We start from the raw sequence: 19931 nt of genomic DNA on the forward strand, positions 1-19931 counted from the left end.
GGGAAGAACTGGTGCTGGAAGCCATGGAGGGAAAAGAAGTCACAGCAGCAGTGACCTGACCCCAAGCAGCCAACTTCCGCTCTCAGCTGAGGGCAAGATCCAGACAGGAGACTCAAAACCAGGGCACTTTGGGCTGTGTTCTTCTGGCCCTGGGAAGACACCAAGGAAGGAGGACACTGGGGTTTCCCCAGGAGCTGGGGCTGCAAGCCCTTTCCACAGGGGGAGAAGCACCTGGTTCCTAGGGTAGGTAGGAAGTGACACCCCAGGGCCAGGGCCTTGCCCAGCCTCCCTGCTCAGAGAGCAGGGTAGCCAGGCCAGCCTGGACAGGCAGAGGCCCCAGGCAGGACTGAGGCAGGAGGAGCAGGAACTTCCAGTAAGAGCCTGGGATGATTTCACAAGAGCAGGGCTGTGACAGCAAGGGCTCACTCACCTCTGCTACAGACAGCCCGAGGCCCAGGCTTCCCAGGAGCCTTGCCACCACGAGGCTTCTAACAGGAGGGAGTCCTGCCGGACGGGAAGGCCCTATAGGAGGCCCTGCAGCTCCAGGGGCAGGGGGCACAGAAGTCCATGCAGGCTCCTAGCAGATACCGTGAAATAAAAGGTTTCTCCTAGTTTGCTGAATTCATTTATTAGTTGTAGAAGCTTTCTGGTGGAATTTCTTGGATCTTCTAAATATAGAATTACATGGTTGGCAAATAGTGATACTTTGAGTTCTCTTCTTTTCCTACCCCTTTAATTTCTTTCTTCTAATTGTTCTGGCTAGAGTTTCAACAAGTATGTTAAACAGAAATGGTAAAAGAGGATATTCCTGTCTTGTTCCAGTTTCTACAGGGAATGCTTCCAATTTTTCTCCATTTAGAATGATGTGGGTCTGGGGCTTAACATAGATAGCTTTCACAACATTGAGGTATGATCCTACTATTCCTAGTTTTTCTAGTGCTTTGAACATGAAGAGGTGCTGTATTTTATCAAACGCTTTCTCAGCATCTATTGAGATGATCCTATGATTCTTGTCTTTAAGTCTACTGATGTGACATATTACATTTATTGATTTCCATACGTTGAACCAACCTTGCATCCCTGGGATGAACACCATTTGAGCATGGTGCACTATCTTTTTAATATGTTTTTGTATGCAGTTGGCCAGGATTTTGCTCAGAGCTTCTAACTGATTGCTCATTTTTTTTTTCTTTTTTTTGCAGTGCTGGAGATTAAACCCAGGGCCTGCCACATGCCAGGCAAATGCTCTACTATGGGCTGCCCGCTTGCCCACCCAGCTGTAAAGTCTGTTGAAAGCTCGGACTCACTCTTGCTTATTCCTGCTACACAGCATGTGGTGAGAGGAAGCCCAGAGCCACCTGCAGACATGAGGGGGAAAAGGTCACGTGTCACGATTCCCTCTCCTTGATGTCATCTTTCGACCAGTTTCTCTCGATTCCTACCATGTCTGTACTTTATCACCCTTCGTCCTATACTGGCCATATGTTAGCTCTTATTAAAACACTAACACACACACACACACACACACACACACACACAAAAAAAAACAGATTAAATTAAACTATTCTGTGATTCTGGGTGGTGGAAAAAAGGAGCTGTTGCTTAATGGGTGCAGTGTTTCCATCTAGAGTGAGAAATTCTGGAAACTTCAAGGTGAAGGACACACAACACTGTGGATGTAATTAATACCATGCATAGCAGGCTTAGAAATGACCAGAGGGCAAACTTATGTTATATACGTTTAGCCACAGCAGAAAACACAGGACCAGTCTTGAAGTAGGCCACCTCTGTATATTCTTTCAATAAACATATTTTAGAATTAAAATAGATTTTGTGACTTTTGATGGTTGAAAACCCTTGTTCTGTTGAGCACGACCAAGTTAAAGCACTGAGTATCAAGAGTACTACTGTTGTCCGAGAAGCTCCACACCTTTTGTGAACCCTGTGTTAGTCCTCTTTCCATCACTATAACAAGATACCCTGGGATCATCTACTCATAAGGAGGAAAGGTGTATCTTGGCTCAGGGCTTCAGAGTTTTCGTCCAAGGTTGCTTGGGCCTGTGCTGAGCCCGCACATCATGGCAGCAGCACATGACAGAGAAGCCCGCTCACCTCAGCAGCTGAGCACAGAGGGAGAGGAAGGGCTGAGGGTCTCGGTATCCCCTTCAGGGATGCACCCCCAGGAACCACCTCCCACCAGGCCTACCTCCAGCACACAGGCTTTGGAAACACTTCAGATCCAAGCACAGGAGGATCTGAGAGAGGCACTCGGGGACAGAGATCTGGACCTTCTCCTGGGAGACACCAGCTGGTCTTGCTGACGAGCAAGCTCCGAGCAAGCTCCGGACAACCCGTGTGCTCGAGTGTCCCTCTGCAGACATCCCAATCCTCCAGACCCCCTGCAGGCCACTAAGACCTACTCACATGGACACTCACCTCAGCTCTGACCCAAGCAGAGCGGGAGCTGGGGGCTGCAAGCTGGGCGCCGGCTTTGGTGTGGACCAGTTTTGACAGGCGATAGCCACACAGCGCTGTGGGTGTACTAAACTCCACTGGTCACTTTACAATGGTTTTTCGGTTGTTTGATGTTGGCCCAAATAAATTTTTTTAAAAAACCAAGTAATTTGGGGAGGGGGGAAGGCAAGTCTGCTTAGAATCCTGGGTGCTGTTGGTTGGATCTGCACTGTCCCCTAAAGACCATGTGCTAAGGGCGGGCTCCCTAGCCTATGGTGCCACCAGGAGGGGACAGTGTATAGGAGGTGGGACTGGTGGGAGGAAGTAAGGTCACTGGGCCGTGCCTGAGGGGGATATTGGGATTCTGGCCCCTTCCCTGCTGCTTCCTCTGCCACACACTTCAGTCATCATGCTCTGCCTCACCACATGCCCAAAGTAAGGGGGCCAAGTGAGCAAGGACTGAAAGAAACTTCTGAAGCCAGGAGATAAGACAAATATTTCCTCTTTTTAAGTTACTTATCTCAGGTATTTTATCACAGTTAAGAAAATTGACCAATACAATGGGAAAAACAGAACTGGAAACCTATGTAACTGCCCACAATGTTTAACCTCCCCAAATACCCTCTCATAAAAACAGAGCAACCAGGAGAACAAAACCCAAACTATACATATCCTCTACTAAACAAAAGAAACAGACCACCACCACCACCACCCACCCCAACCAAATCTATCCCCACAAAGTATACCCAAACCCCAATCACAAGTGGGCGGAGGCAAAACTCTCACAGCTACAGACTGTGGCCTCAGGTCTGCACGGGAGGAAGTGGAGGAAGAATCAAGTGTCCAAAGGACCCAGGGACAGGAGATCCTGGAAATCACAGCAGCCACTTCCTAGAAGCCACATGGGCCACCACGAGAGGGGCCGGGCACAGCCAGGGCCAGGGCCCTGGTGGTGGGCAAGTGTGAAGGGGATGGATCCTGTGGTCTCTCCTGACAGACTTCTCAGGGCTCCGTGGCCAGGCAGGCTCAGCCCTGAGCACACACTCACAGGAGCTCATTCCAGAGTCACTGGACGAGAGTAACAGAGTAATGGAGGAAAGGAAGAGAAGACCCAGGGAGCCCTGGGGGAGGAGGGAGCCAAGAAGACCACAGGACCAGGCCAGCCTCTCCACTGTGCGGCAGAAACAGCAGCAGAGGGAGCGCTAGAGCCAGAAACCTTGGTGCGCCCACCCCAGCCAGTCTCCCGCCCTGCCCTGCCCACGCCTGTCTGAAGCCCCGCCCCAGTCCAGTCCATCTCCAGCCCCGCCCCGCCCCAGTCCCCAAGCCTGAAGCACAGCGACAGAATCCAAGGAAAAATAAGTAACTGAAAGAATCATGGCTGAATCTCACACATGATTTTAAGTAAAGAAAGAATAAGGAGCAGAATAATATCTCTAAGTCAATAAAAGAATGAGAAAGAGTTGTCCACAAAACAGAAGTATCTGTATGTAAAATAAATACAGAATATAGGAAAAAGCCAGGCAGGGCGGCCTATGCCTGTGGTTGCAGCAACTCTGGAGGTTGAGGCACGAGGATGACAAGTTCGAGGCCAGCCTCAGCAAAAGTGAGGCATTAAGCAACTCAGTGAGACCCAATTTCTATATAAAATACAAAATAGGGTTGGGGGTGTGGCTCAGTGGTCAGGTGCCCCTGAGTTCAATCCCCAGTGCCAAACACACAAATACACACACAAACACACACACACACAAAAAAAAAAAAAAAAAAGAAAAAAGAAATAAAAAGAAAAAGACCTGATGAAGCAGCATCGCTGACTTTACCCCAACAGGCTACTGTACTGTAAAGAAAAGAGAAGCGCTGACATCCCAGCAAAAAACTGGAGGTGGAAGAAAATCAAACTGGCTTGAGATCTTGCAACAGTGGTCTGCTGGCCAACAGCAGAGACCACTCCAGACACCGGGGACAGGAAAGGGCAGACCTGGGAGCGACAAGGCCACTAGGAAACCTCGTGAGACGTGTTTGACTTGTGTTGTTTCTAACTCAGAGGGGCTACTTTGAAAGAATCTGATCCTTCTATAAAAAGCACAGTGTTCCAATGTCCAGGCTATAAAAGCAAGGTATTCAGAGGGCCCTGTGCCCTGCCCTTCACCCTGCACTCCGCTCCCAGAGCTCTACACTGAGGAAAATGAAGCAGCTCATCCTCCTCGTGTTTACCTCAAGTGTCTTTTAAATCAGCAGCTATTTTGTTTCTGTATTCTTTGGTATAATTTTTGGTTTATTACAGGTTTATATTTTTGTCCTAATAGTTCCTTGATGTTAACATTTTTTTTTCTTTTGTACATAATCCATTCTCTTTGGAGTTGAGCTTGCAGACTGTGCCTTCTCCTAGTGTTCCAGTATGTTTTTTAAATGCTGCCCTTTCCCTCTCAGTGACAGGTGGCAGCCCTGCTCCTCCTACCTGGCTTGTGCTCTGCGTGTGACACCAGGACCTGGCACCACTGGGTCCTGCACGCTCCACCGTCCTTGACCCTGTCCTTTACGTCCCAGCCTGGGTTGTTGAGGTGCTCCTGGGTTGTTGAGGTGCTCCCGTGTTGCGGCACTTCCCAGGCTCTGACCCAGGGCCCACCGAGTGTCACTCCTGAGAAGGTGGCCGAAAAACCCTGAGCTCACTCTGGATGTTTGTGTGTTAGAAATTAAAATAAGAAAATGTTGAAATATTTATTAACTTATTTTAAAAATGAAGTACATGTTACATTGTCACATGAATAATATGTTTTTTATGGAAAATAACCATAGTTTGCAAAAAAAAAAATTAGGAGAGTATCTTTGTTTCGCTTTTTTTTTTTCTGACTCTTGGTATGTCTGGCTTAATAGAAGACAAATGGATTCTCACATCTGCCTTTTACTCAGGCTATGGTGATATATGGTTGGTGTGTGAAGAAAACCTGGCCTTATACAGCTATGGAGTTGGAAAAGGAAGGGGCATTCTAATTGTCTTTTCAGATAATTGAGAATCTTCTTTTTTTGTACTGGGGAGGGAACCTGGAGGTACTCTGACATTGAGCCACATCCCCAGCCCCTTTTTAAAGATTTTGTTAACACAGGATCTAAGTTGGTGGCCTTGAACTTGCAATCCCCCTGCCTTAGCTTCCCAAATAGCTGGGATCACAGATGTGCACACAGTGGACGTCTTGGCACCTAGTTATGGTGACATCCTTTGGGCTGCCTTGTACTTGTCTTTTTGGGGTTTGGTGGTGGTGGTGTGTGGGTGGCTATGCTGCAGAAGGATCGCAGGGCCTGCAAGGGCTCTGCCACCCAGCCACACCCAGCCTTGCCTGGTACTGTAAGTGGGTCTCTGGCCCAGGAATGATCTTGCTGTAACATCACACATTGGTCATTTGGAAAATGGGTTCACTGAGATTATCAGTTCTTCCAAATGTTGACATACTTCACCATTAAATGCTAAAAATGTCACATTCATTCATTTTACCTCTCTTCTTGGAAGCCTTTAACTGTTGGGAAGGTGTCCTGCTCAAGGTGGTAGACACAAGTTTTCCCAAATTCCAATTTCACTTAAAAGCTTGAATTTTTTTTTGTGGGGTGGGTGGGTGGGGGGTTTACAATTTTGCTCAATTGGTGGATGAACTCAAGGGCTCCCAGAGGACTGCCTCAGCAATTCCCACAGGGACCTGACTGCATCCTCCTGGGAGATCCGTGGAGGACAGAGGACAAAGCAAAGTGACAAACCCAAAAATATTTCGATAACCATTCATCCACAGCAGAGCTAGCACTGTTATTCTGAAACACACATGTGTACCATAGGGGTGTGATGTTATTAATTTTATCACCCTAGTGTCCCTACGAGCTGGGGGTCAGCATGGCAGGAGAGACAGAGAGGAGTTAAGTTTAACATGTGAACCCTGTCAGGACTGTGAACAATTTTAACAATGACTCATTCCTGGCAGGGAGGGATGCTAGCATGCCTCTGCTGTTGACAGCTGGGGACCCAGGGCCCCGTGTGTGCTGGACAAGCGCTCCTCCACTCAGCCCCCTGGCTCTGCCCATGGACTGCAGAGAGCAGTCAGTGTGCTTCAGAGATCCTCTAAGGCCCTGGCGAGGGGGCGCTGGACACTCAGGGGTCAGGGAGTGCCGGGCTGTGGTGGGGCAGGGCTGGGGGTAAAGATGGGGGGCGGTTCCGAGGTGTACCTATCTCCTGTGTACACCTCTGCGACTCAGTGGGGTGGAGCTGGAAGGAGAAGCTGCTAGTAAAACGCTGGCCTGTGTCCAACCCTTGAACTCCACTGGTGCCATTTTGTTTTTAAATCTGTGAGATTGAAGACATTCCAGAAAGGTGGAGGGGAGGGCAGAAGAGCAGACAGGTGAGCGGTGTGTTGTGTGTGTGTGTGTGTGTGTGTGTGTGTGTGTGTGTGTGTGCGCGCGCGTGTGTCTGACTAATTCTACCCAGGGCGCAGCTGATGGTCTTGGGAGAGGTTCAGGTCCTTATTTGGCAGCAGCTCTTGTCTGGAATGCTATGCAAGTCCTGTGCTGGGTGGTTTTTCAGTTTTGTCTTCACGGTTACTGAGGATTAAACCCAGGGGTGCTCTACACTGAGCTAGACCCCCAGGGCTGGCCTTGTGACCCTCCTGCCTCAGCCTCCCCCAGCCGCTGGGACGACAGGCGTGCACCACCCTGCAGCACTGCTGGGTGCTTCTGTGCCTAGCTGGATTCCGTCCTCGCGGTCACCACTCCTCCCTGGGCATCTGCACCTTCAGCAGGACTGAGGTGCTAGGTCACTTCACTCGCCCCAGGCCCAGCTCAGCAGGAGCAGAGTCAGGACCTGAGGCCAGGTCTGCATGGACAAGTGTGCTGCCCAGGAGTCACTGTGTCCTGCTGGGGACACAGAGGCCAGGGCCGAAAGTGACACACTGGACTTTATAGTTCACAACTGAGCTTTGGCAGGCAAGTGATGCAGAGGTTCCTGTGTGAGCAAAGACCTCTGTGGGGACAGCAGCTGTCCCCTCTGCTGTTACCAGGTGACTGCAGGCTGAGGACAGTGGAAACCAGACCACGTGCAGCCCCGGGGCCACTCGGGGAGCCAGGGCTTGGATCTGAAAGCCCCCGGGACGTGCAGTCAGGACGGGACTAAGAGATGTGGGCGGCTCGCCAGGAAGTAGGCAAGTGTGGGCAGAGGTTAGTGCTGTAATCAGATGAAATGTAGAGCAAAGTTCACCCACACACGTTAACACGCTTCCTGGCCACCTTCCTGGCCACTGAGCTGCAGTGAGGCCCGAGCGGGTGCCACCTGTGTGCACAGCTGAAATGAATGCCAGCACTCTGGACACAGTCCAGCGAAACACTCCAGGAGGAGAGGCAGAGAAAGGTTGCAGCTGCCCGGGTCTGCCCTGGAGTCGGGGGGCACAGACTGGCCAGCTGGTCCTGTAGGGGCCCCCTCTGAGGCTGTCCCCTCCTTCTGCCCTGGGTCTATACAGGACCTGGGGGCATCTGTGGCAACCGCCAAGGCCGTCACACGGGAGAGGGACAATCCTTGCCCAGCAGGGAGCAGCCAGCAGGCAGCTGTACCCCTGCTCACACTGCCCCCATCCACAGTCACCTCTGAGGCCCCCTAGGCACACAGGTGTCAGCCAGGGAGGGAGACGGAGGAAAAGTAGAGGCGAAGGGTGTGAAGGAAGGAAGTCTGAAGAGAGGCCAGCAATGGGCACAGGGGGAGGCTGTAAGGGAGGCAGGCAGACCTCAGAAGGGGGACCACTGTGCTTTCTGACTGAGGCCAGAGTCAGCAAGTGGAAACCAGCAGTTGGGGCTGGGAGACCCAGTCTCTGAATGTCCAGCCTCTGAAACATGGAAATGAGGCATGAGCAGGAGCTGTGCTTGCTACTGTGTGTGTGTGTGTGTGTGCGTGTGTGTGAGAGAGACTATGGCTGGGACCCAGGGCCTCCTGCATGCTGCGTGACTGCTCTACCACTGAGCTATACCCCCACCACCTTTTCAAACACTGTCACAGGAATATTCAGAAGTGTGTGTGTGTGTGTGTGTGTGTGTGTGTGTGTGTGTGAGAGAGAGAGAGAGAGAGAGAGAGAGAGAGAGAGAGTCAGTCAGTCACTGGGGATTGAACCCAGAGCCTCAGGCATGCAATTTCTTTGCCATTGAATTACATCTCCAGCCCTGCTCCCTTTTTAAATTCTAAGACAAGGTCTTGCTAAATTGCTGAGGCTGGCTTTGAACTTGTGATCCTCCTGCCTCAGCCTCCCGAGCCATTGGAATTACAGGCATGTGCCACCACACAGGATCTTTTGGTCTTCCCAGAGGGGCTTTTAGGGAAGGGGATGGTAAGGGAGGGCAGAAGAAAGGGTGACATGATCAAAGCACAGTGTGTAACATACGAAAATGTCACGCTGAGAACCATCAACTTACACAACTAATATATGAATAATTGTGATAAATATAGATGCACATCCCAGCAGCTCGGGAGCTGAGGGAGGAGGATCACAAGTTCAAAGCCAGCCTCAGTAAAAGTGAGGAGCTAAGCAACTCAGTGAGACCCTGCCTCTAAATAAAATACAAAATAAGTCTATAGGGCTGGGGATGTGGCTCAGTGTTCAAGGGCCCCCGAGTTCAATCCCTGGTGCCTTCCCCAAATGAAACAAAATATATGTATATATACATGTACACACACACACACACACACACACACACACACACACACACACGTTAACCAAAGCCTTTTTCTCATCAAGCTGCTTCTCTTCCTAACCCTTTCCTCTGCGTGGCGTCATTGTGTCCCCTACAGACTGTTCTATGTGCAGTGAAGCGTCCCTGGTGTGACTGACGTGTGACTGGAGAGACCTGGAGACCTGAACTGGCTGTGAAGGGCAGACGGGCCACGCAGTTGTAGGTGGCTTAAGAGGCTGGTAGCCCTTTCTGCAGGGACCCCACTGGGGGTCCCCAAGGTTCTGCTTTAAGTAACAAGAGTGAGCCACGTCACAGTGGAGGTCTAAGGTTCTCGGCAACATGCTGACCCACACAACTCGTCCCCCTGGTGGTCACCTTCCCAGAGACCCAGTGGACCTGCTTTCCACACCACGGCTACTGTTCCACACCCAGGGAGCCACAGCAGGCCTCTGGGGACACGGCAGGACCCGAGGACCATCAGGCATGTCTGGATGCTCTACTTCCCTGGGCCCCGACCCCTCACCCAGTCCCAGAGACCGACTGGGAAGCAGCCACTGGGCTTCTTTTAGTCTTAAAGATAACAGATCTGAGCATAAGACAAACAGACTATTAAATTTCCTGGCCACACCAGCAAACCTTGAGACACAGAACAGGCTCCATTTCCAGTTCCATCAGGAACACAATGTCCCTAAGGAGGTGGAGCTCTCAACAGGAGATCTGCACCCTGTCACATGACGGTGGCTTTGGGCACTTTCCAGGAGAAGCTAGAGGCGAGTAGCATGAAGCCTACCTGTCTCCCTGGAGACCCGGAGCTGCTGGCCATTGCAGAAGGCGCCCCGGCCCCTCTGGCCCGTGTACAGCCGCTCTTCTGTGCAGTGGTAGATCACGCCGAACTCCAGCTGCAGGGTGCAGGGGCGGGAAGAAAGCACATGAGGACTTGGGAGGTCAGAGAGATCCAAGGACGAAGACAGCTCTAGAGCTCAGTCTAATGCAACGGCAAGAGGGCAGGAGAGTGACGAGGGGACAGGAGCGTGACGAGGGACAGGAGTCACCTTTCTCAAGGGAAAGGAGAAGAATAGCACCTGGAGTTCAAACCAGACCTGGATGCAAAAAGGTATCTCTTCTCTTAATAATTACACTTGAAAATATGTTACGATAGGCTGGGCGCGGGGGCGCACACCTGCAATCCCAGTGACTGAGGAGGCTGAGGCAGGAGGATCACAAGTTCAAGACCTCAGCAACTTAGCAAGGCCTTGTTTCAAAATATAAAATAAAAGGGCTAAATATGTAGCTCAGTGGTAGAGCACCCTGGGTTCAATCCTCAATGCTGCCAAAAAAAATAATTAAAAAATAATGAGTCTACATTAAAATTATCATAACCGAGCATTAATAACCAATGCTTATTGAGCAGTCTTCTTTCTCTACAAAGGCCTTTTTTGTTCTGGAGACAGTGTCTTGCTATGTTGCCCAATCTGGACTCAGCCACCCTGCCGCCTCAGCTTCCCGAGTCGCTGGGACTACGGGAGCATGCCACTGGTCTGGCTAGAAAGGCCTTTTTTCCTGGGGGGAAAACGCTACCCGTGACTCTAATCAAACACCATCAGAAACTCTCCAGGTGGATGATGCATGAAGAATCATGAACACTCCCATGGAGCCAACAGAACACAGAGGCCAGGGCAGCCACATAAAGACAAGTCACTGTCCAGAGGGACCCGTCCTTGAGTGGGCAGAACACAAATAGCAGCAGCATCCTTAAAGTGAGGACCAACAGCCTCCCAGCAAGAAATGGCACAGAGGAGAGGCCAGTGTGGCCGGAGATGGGACCCCACACACCTGTCTCCTCCCTCTGCCTGCAGTCAGCATATGGGTCAACACACACACAACCCCCCCACAAGCACACACACACACACACACACACACACACACACACACACACACAAACACACACACTCGGTCTAGAGTGAGCCACATTCACATCTCTCTGGAACATGGAAAGCTCCAGATCAGATGCCTGAGGATGGTCTTGGCTGGCACTGGGGTGATTCAATCACATGGAAGGGTCCCACCCTACAGCAAAAGGGACCAGTCAGCTAGTGCCTGCAGACAGCCTGCAGCTTCCCAGTGACCCTTCTTGCCCGGTCTCCTGCACTGGCTTTAACAGGGTAAGTCTCAAAAGGTGCTGGTGGAGACCAGCCTGTGGCAGGCCCCAAGACCCAGGGAAATGTCCTGGCATGCTCAGGAATGGAGGAGCGGTTCCCCTTCTCAGGAGCTATCACTACCAGCAGGCACCTCCTGCTGTCCACAGGGACACAGGACCAACCAGCAGACCTAGACGGGCAGAGGACCTGGTCATCCTCCTGGATATGACCTCCTTCCAGCAGCCTGCTCTCAACCTGCTGGCAACCTGGAGGCCATGAGCCCTAACCCTTGTGGTGCTGCTAGGCCTCCACATTCGCTGGTCTCAGTGATGACACTGACCAGAGAAACCCGGGAACTGTCCAATTCCCCCATTCCAATCCTCACTGATCTCCAACTTAGGTGTTCAAGGTGCGTGCAAACTTCTGTTTCTGAGCTGGGCAGCCGTGTGGACACTGAGAAGAACACCTTCTAACAGGAGATGAGGAAAATGCTTTGGTTCCCAGCCCTGTTCAGATAATTAACCACCGGAAAGGAAGGCTCCCACAGCGATGCCGCCTGAACCGGTTACCAAAGGCTGAAGTGCGACCCAGGCCTCTCCGGCAGGTCTCCTGACACTGCTTAGTTCAGAAGGTCTCTGGGAACCCTGAAAGAGCCACGCTCTCATACTAGTAGCCAGGGGAAGAGAAGGAAGAAGTAACAGAATACTGAGATCCAAAACCTTGTCCAAAAATAGGAGCTCCTCTTGGCTTGTGACTAGATCACACGCTCTGGGGGGTCAAACAGACACTCGCTTGGATCATCTGCTTCAGAATATCTCCTTCCACAAAAGGACCTGGGTGGAAGCACTCTGCTGGCCACCTGCAGCGGTGAGGGACTACAGAGACCCAAATGCACCCACCGCCATGGTCAGTGCTCGCTTCTTTCCTGAGGTTTGGACACACACACTCGGATTCACTAGTCACGACTGAGGCACACGGCAAGAGGCAGGACTGCAGAAGTGGAGACCAGGGCTGGGGCCTCGTACCTCTTGGTGGACAGCAAACCCGATGCTGACGGCCACAGTGGGGAACCTACAGAGAAAACAGAGGGTTTACGAACCGATCGGGAGCACCAGCCCCAGGTGCTGAAGCCCCAGGGCCAGGCGGCTCCCCTGCACACGGGCCCTCTCCACACTCTGGCTGGACTTAGGTTTTTAAAAACAACCTCTCACAATTTCACTAACTGCTGCCAAGAAAAACGGATTTAGCTGGCCATGTTGTCGGACAGCTGACCTTGGAGGAGATTGTCATGAAGCAGGCGAGCCAGCGGCCCTCTGAACACACAGCCACCAGGCCTTCAACAATCAGCCTCTGGTTCTCAGGGACCTAAAGGGAAGCAGAGACCTCCCAAAGGCCAGCCCCCATTCCCAGTGAGGTGCAGAGGTCCCAGGAGGTGACATCACGGGCCCTGGGTGGCAGCCTCCACGAGGAGGCCACAGGCTACTTTCTAATATCAGTAACACCCTGACTGTGTTCCCAGAAGTTCATGGTGGGTGAGCCACAGAGGTAGAGGGACATTTCTGTCACAGTGCGTCTGCAGTCTTATTTGGTGATTCTGTTGCGGCTGCTCAGATAATCTCTCCTTGAAGTTGGAGTTCCCAGAGCTTAGACATAGAAGGAGCGGGGAAAGGCCAGTACAAACTTGCAGGTACACATGAGCATGCCGCCTGACTAAAAGGCCATGCTGGCCACTACCTGGTCACTATGACTGCTCCAGCTACAGTCCTGGGGTTCTGGAATTGCCAGATCAACATGAGAGCCTCTTTTCAGCTGCCTCTCTGGCCCCAGGTCTCCCTGCAGGATGCAGAGGGAAGCCCTGGAGAGCACAGGGCCACCAGGGTCCACCCCTCACTACAGACAGGGCTTAGCCATTGCATCCCTCACAAGCACCTTGAATGACAAGTTGGACAGGACTAACGAGGCTCTGCTGGGTGCGACACCCAGGTAGGGACTCTTGCAGGGGCCACGCTTGAGTTGATATGACAGCCCAATGGCACCAGGCAGCACGACTCCATGGACAGGAAAGGGTGACCCTGTCTGGGTGACTGAGCTCTGGAGGTAACACCATCTGGAAAGCAGTCATGCTTGCCAAGGTGCTCAGAGGGACGTTACGTATAAACACTGTGACGGCAACCTGGGGTAGCACCAGTAGCCAGGCGCCCCGTGGCCTGGCTCTGCCCATGCTTCCAACAGAGCCCAACTGTGGCCCAAAGCCCAGGTGTGGCCCGTGAGCTCAGGACTGGCCCAACCTGTGGGACGGGAGTCTCTCCAGGGGCTCCAGGCACCACCCAGTGGGAGACCAGCCCTCTGCAGAAGCCACATCACGCTCCATGACATTGGGTCATTGGCCACTTGTACTGACCCTGATAAGCAGCACGGGGCCCACAACCGCCACGTCAGGGAGCTCCCAAGGTTGCACCTGTCACCTCCCCAGTCCTACAGCTCTGTTCCCTGCCCCACCTCCCCTGGGCTCCCAACCTCCCAGAATCTCCTGCTTTCTGTAACCTGAGCTCTGCTCCTGTCCTGAAAGTGACTCAAATCTCATCAGCGTGTGCCACTCTCTGCACCTCAACTTGGAAGTTGCTGGGTGGCTGTCTTCTACCCACCTGCTTTTAAGTGGCACTTCGTAAAGCCAGCCAACATTAAATAAAACTTTTATTTATTTATTTTTTAGTACTGGGAATTAAATCCAGGGCCTCAGACATGCTAGGCAAGCGCTCTAACACTGAGCTATATTCCCATTTTTATTATGAGACAGGGTCTTGCCAAGTTCCTGAGGCTGGCCTTGAATTTGAGATCCTCTGCCTTGGCCTCCTGAGGCACTGGTATTACAAGTGTATACGACTATACCTGGCAAACACTTTTTTTCCACATTTTTTATTGGTGCACTATTGTTGTGCATAAGATAGGATTTGTAGTACATATTTGTACATACACACAATATAATAATATAATCTAGCCAGCCAGTACCATTCCCAGCACTTCCCCTCCCACCTCCCTTTCCTCTACTGAGCTCCTTTTGATTCAAACACAACATTTTTTTTTTTTTTTTTTAAAGAGAGAGTGAGAGACAGAGGGGGACAGAGAGAGAGAATTTTTAACATTTATTTATTTTTTTCTTAGTTCTTGGCGGACACAACATCTTTGTTGGTATGTGGTGCTGCTGAGGATCGAACCGGGGCCGCACGCATGCTAGGCGAGCGCGCTACCGCTTGAGCCACATCCCCAGCCCCTCAAACACAACATTTTAAAAACAAGTATTCCTTACCTATATTCTGTAAGTGTCTCACAAATGGAAAAAGCTTTTTAAGTTTCTCAGGGTTTGATAATAACCTTTATGAGACTATAAACCCTCGTAGGTCTGTCCACATACCCTGACTTCAAAAGCCTGCTACTGAAGACAGGCCCTCCGAGGAAGCAGAGCCCTGAGGGGGTGCTCCCAGCCGCACTCACCTGTGCACGAAGTTGCAGGTGCCGTCGATGGGGTCGATGATCCACGTCGGGCTCGGGGTGAGCACACACTTGGCCCCAGAGGCTGTGGCTTCTTCTGCAATGAACCTGCGGTTGGGGAGCACAGCCTGAGAAAATGTGCCAAAAAGGCCAGGGGACAGGCGTCAGACTGCTTCCAGTTCTGCTAGAAGAAAGAGGGCTCCTTCGATTTCATGAGGGTTTTTCAGGGTCAAATGGAGGCAGAGCCTTTAAAAGACCGGTCAGTTGCTGACTCAGTGGGACTGAGAGCAACAGGGCTGGGGTGAGGGTCAGGGGGTGAGGCTCAGTCGCAGAGCTTGTGTTCAGGGCCCAGCGCTGCAAATCACACACCAGACACCACCAGACTGACCTCAGCAGGGGAGCCGTCAAGAGCCCAGCAGACCTGCTGACAGTGAGGACCTGGCGTCAGGCCTCCCACAGCAGACGCGCAACTGTGTTCCCTTGAGTCTAGAAAGAGCAGGCCTGTGAGGGAGATGGGAGACTGAGAGGCGCTGGCCTGCAGGGCCGGGCCCAGGCCTCCAGCTGCCGCTTTCCTTCTGGCATTGCTGTGCCTTGGGGCACAGGTGACAACCGTCCTTGCCATCCAGCTCCACAGGCCTGCACCTCCTGGTGCACCCAGACTCCTTCCCCACTCTCCCTTCCCTGGCCTCCAGAAAGCAAGTGAGGCTGGCAAGGGTGCGGTTACCAGGACACCCGTTGCCTGCTGTCGTGAGGTGCCCAGCAAGGTCCCCCTACTCCAAGTGCCCTCCAATACTCCTTCTACAGGGACATGGCCGCCTGCTCCAGCCTCCTGCTCCTGCACTCTGCAGTGGGCCAGGGTACTGAGACCTTCTGTCAATGAGGCCCCTAAGCTGTCCTCACAAGGGAAGGAACCCAACAGGAAAATCGAGACCTCAGGGTCAATGGGCACCTAAAGAAACTCAGCTTTCTCCAAATGGCACCCAGCTGCTCGGTCCAGACACCAAGAAGTCCTCACCCTTCCTGCTCCCCTCTGTCCACCCTCCCCGCGGTGACCTTCCTCCAGCAGGGGTCTGCCTCACGGCACAGCCTCTGGCACTTCCTCCCGCTGCACACGAGGCAGCCTGGCACTGGGCATGCAGGGGCATGTCCAGACTGTCCAAGTGCGCTGAGGGCGGGGCCCTGGTGCCAGGCTGCGGTCAAGGCAGCCACCAGCACACACTGGGTCTGTATGGAAATGCAGAGCCCTGCTGTTTTCTAGTAGGTTCTCAGGCCTTGTCCACCTCACCATCAGAGAAAGAGCGCTGCCCACAAAACATTTTTACAAAGAGAGAAAAGGAGTAAGAAGCTTCTCATGGACTGCTGGCATCTGGCGCTCTACCCAGCAGGCTGCTGGGCCCTGGAGGAAGTCACTTTCCCCAAGGAACCTGTGCCCTAAGGTCTGGCCACAGTGAGCTTGCAGACAAGATGCACAGGATGCCATTGTAGTGGCTGCTCCACCCAGTCCCCAGTCATTCACCAAAGGGGGCTGTTTGAATTTAAATTAAAATTAAAGGGCTGGGATGTGGCTCCTGGTAGAGCACTTACTTACCAGGTATGAAGCACCACTAAAAAAAAAAAAAAAAAATATTCCAGCAACTGTCACAGTAAGTGATGCCAACAGACCCACGTCTGCCAGGGCTGTGCTCAGCAGCAGCGCCTGAGACAAGGGCAACCTGCCTGTATTCTCACATCACTTCTGTCCACACGCACTGCAATGTTCCAGGCCCCTGCAGCTCCAGGGCTAGCGTCACCCTTTCACAGGCACCAAGTTCATGCTCTGTACACCCTACACCCTGGCCCCCTTTGTATAGAGCATCTGACAGTAACCCGTGGACACACACGTCACCTCAGATGGCTGTGTCCACCATCCCTCTGGGCCTCTGGGGAAATCCGCAGTGAGCAGGCAAGGCATGGGGACATGAACACCAAGCTAGGTAATGCAGCTGGCATGGTCTTCCCCTGGGACTCGGGCTCCATGCTTCCCGTGGGCATCACATGCCCCTCTACCTGGGAGGTGAGCCCTCCCATCCTGCCACTGCCTCTGGCCCAGGTGTGGGTGCACCCACCAGAGCCCATGGCCAGGGACTGGTATCCCCAGACAGGTCTAGATGGAACGAAGGCAGGGTGGGGCTGGTGCAGGAGCCTGCATGCCTGAGCGAAGGGAACAGGCAGGAGCAGAGCCGAGAAGGATCTCAGGCAGGGACTGTGTAGGTGGCATCCACTCTGCCACCTCCCTCAGCCAAAGACTCCTGCTGCTGCTGCTGCTGCGGGCTTTTCCTTTCCTGGAGTGGCTTATAATTATGGTTATAAAGAAAACGGTCCACACCCTAAAAACACACACAAGGAGTGAATGCTAAAGCTTAAACTGGGCACAAGGGTGACGGAGGGTGACAAAAGCAACAGAGACATGGCTCAAGAGAAGAGGGAGCAGGAAAGACTCACATACACAAGTTCCCAGGAAGTGGGAGGGTGCCGGCTACTTTTTCTTTCCGAGTTGATCTCAAGTAGGAGACTAGAGAGGAAACTGCTGGCCCCTGAAGGAGGGCGTGCGTGTCTACGTACAACAGTGTCTGCCCTGCATCGGACTGCCTGGGCAGCCCTGGCCACCCTGCACATCTCAGGACACCAGGAGGCCTGTCTGTCCTCTTGCAAGCCCATGTATAGAACCCCAGCTGGGGCCCACTGCACGCCTGCTAACCATGCTCCACTCTGCACTTGATGGAGCACTAGAGGTACCCACCTGAGCCCTGGGCTTTTCCAGGAGTCGATCATTCAGCCCTCAAGTCCCCCTCTGCCCACCTGTTGTCCACTCTACTCGTAAGCCCCCTCGCCTCCCTACTGGCCTCCCAGGAGGGGTGCAGCAGCCTGGCTTCGGCTCCTAGTGCTGATAGCAACAATGGCTGCATCCCGTCTTTGAAGGCACTAGAATACTTCCATGGCAGCCACAGCAGGTGGGGGAAGAAGTGGAATTTTGTTTACTTAACCCTGACTTTCTTCATAAAAGCAAATGTCTATGGAATGGGAAAAAACGTTCTACCACTCTCTGCAGGACTTGGGAGAGTCTGCTCTCGACAGATATGTGACATGAGACACCTTCTTATAAGCCGCCAGGACCTCCATGTAACAGAACCAATGCACGTGACTTCACTTAGGGAGCTCAGAGACCCTCTGGAAAGCCCGTCTAACAGACAGGAGAGGAGCACCAAGCGGCGTTGGAAGGCTGGTTACAATTACAGCCACAATTGCTGTAGCCCAGTTTAAATACTGGCCTGCTTTTTCCAATAGTCATAACAAAACCTTCCTGGTGATTTTGATAGCCGAGTACTTCTAAGAGTGTCTTGTTCCCTGGCTTCTCAAGAGTGTCCCTCTGTGACAGGAGGGTCAGCATGGTCTCCATCCACTGCAGAGCTAACCGATGCTCCTCAACCACATCTTCTCAAGCTGCAGCCTGGTTCTGCTCTGACCCAGGGATAACATGAGAGCCCAGGGTAGAGCATATGGGAACGACAGGAAGTGACGTCCAGCTGCTGGTGGTGGGGATCCGTCTTCTCCATGTGGAGGACTATCAGTCGTTCTGCCTGATACGTGCCTTCAGTGGACATGGCACTGTGCTGGGACTCTGCAGAGCTCAGGGTGCACGCCCCTGCAAGAGGCAAAGAAGGTGCTGGCCAGCCAGGGCAGTCTGAGCCTCCATTTTCTTCCTCCACTTGAGCCACCCACCTGGTGACTTTGGACCAGCTCTCAGGAGGGGACGACGTCACGGTTACAGCAGTGTTATTACCAGTAACAGGTCCACGTGGCTACCAGATATCTCAAAGGAGCTACACTTGCATAGCAAGCACCAGGCCCTGGGTTCAATCCCAGTCCTGAAAAAGAACAAAAAGCCCAACCAACAAAAAGTATGTCTGCAAAGCAGCCATGCTTGGCTCTCACTCCAAATCACAGACCAAAAGCAGGCTCAGGGATCCTGACGAAGCCAGGGCGAGCCTGAGATTTGCTAGTGAGGTCAATGTCACCAGTGTCTCCAGAGACCCAGCTGCTTCCTAGCACTGTGCTCTGCAGGCTTGCCTCTGCCATCACTACGGCGTGTCAAAGGGTGCCACCGCATCTCAGGGACAACCTGGGTCAGTTCCTCCTTCACAGGTGAGGAATTCAGGGCCCTGAGAAGCGCAGTGACTGGTCGGAGCTGCTGGGGCTGAGGGCACAGGCAAGTTGGAACCTTCTTGTTCTTTGAGTGTGTGTGCACTCGTCTTCCAGGTCAGGGACCCAAGATTTCGAAATTTCACAGATGAGTCAAATAAAATGATAAAACTTCCAGGAACCTCCAGGTTCTCTTTTATTTTATTAAAAACAAGAAAGTTGCAATAAATCTTCAATAATGTTTCACAAAAGACTAGAAATGAGGAAGGATCAAAGCTCAGACTGCCAGTCCTTCCTAAGAAAGGATGACAGGCAACCTTACACTACCATATTGCTTCAGGGATGTTATTTAAGTTCTTGAAGGCAGAAAAATAACAACACCTTACTTATAATATGCATTTTTCCCTCATTGCAAATATATCAACTGGCCTATGGTCTAAAACAATTCAATTCGCATTTTGTTATTTTTATTGTTGTTTTTGTTTGTACTGTGTGGGATTGAACCTGGCAGTGCTGTACCACTGAGTTACACCCTCAGCTCTTTTTATTTTTCATTTTGAGACAGGGTCTCATTAAGTTGCTCAGACTGCCTCAAACTCCAGATCCTCCTACCTCAGCCTCCTGAGTCACAGGGATTACAGGCATGTGTCACCATGCCCAGCTACTCTGGTATTTAAAAGAAAATCGTAGTTACATGGTTCAGTGGAACATGCCTGTAATCCCAGCAACTTGGGAGGCTGAGGCAGAAGGATAGCAAGTTCAAAGCCAGGCTCAACAACTCTGTGACACCGTGTCTCAAAATAAAAACAAAAGAGCTGAGGACATAGCTCAGTAGTAGAGCGCCATGTCTTAACCCCAGTTTAAAAAAAAAAAAAGGGCTGGGGATGTGGCTCAAGCATAGTAGTGCGCTGGCCTGGCATGTGTGCAGCCCGGGTTCGATCCTCAGCACCACATACAAACAAAGATGTTGTGTCCCCTGAGAACTAA

General features: G+C 52.0%; 1 protein-coding gene across 2 annotated transcripts in view; it reads right to left on the minus strand.

Moving 5' to 3' along the window:
- Impa2 (inositol monophosphatase 2) overlaps window positions 1-19931 on the minus strand; it is a 44107-nt gene that overhangs the window by 7725 nt on the left and 16451 nt on the right. For both annotated transcript variants that reach the window (XM_040270605.2, XM_005334863.5), the window contains exons 3-5: window positions 14769-14873; window positions 12302-12347; window positions 9929-10037 (exon numbers count right to left, since the gene is read on the minus strand). In XM_040270605.2, the coding sequence (XP_040126539.1) occupies window positions 9929-10037; window positions 12302-12347; window positions 14769-14873 (260 nt within the window). The remainder of the gene's footprint in view (window positions 1-9928; window positions 10038-12301; window positions 12348-14768; window positions 14874-19931) is intronic.

This window comes from Ictidomys tridecemlineatus, chromosome 13 (genome assembly GCF_052094955.1).
Source record: "Ictidomys tridecemlineatus isolate mIctTri1 chromosome 13, mIctTri1.hap1, whole genome shotgun sequence".
Classification (NCBI taxonomy): domain Eukaryota; kingdom Metazoa; phylum Chordata; class Mammalia; order Rodentia; family Sciuridae; genus Ictidomys; species Ictidomys tridecemlineatus.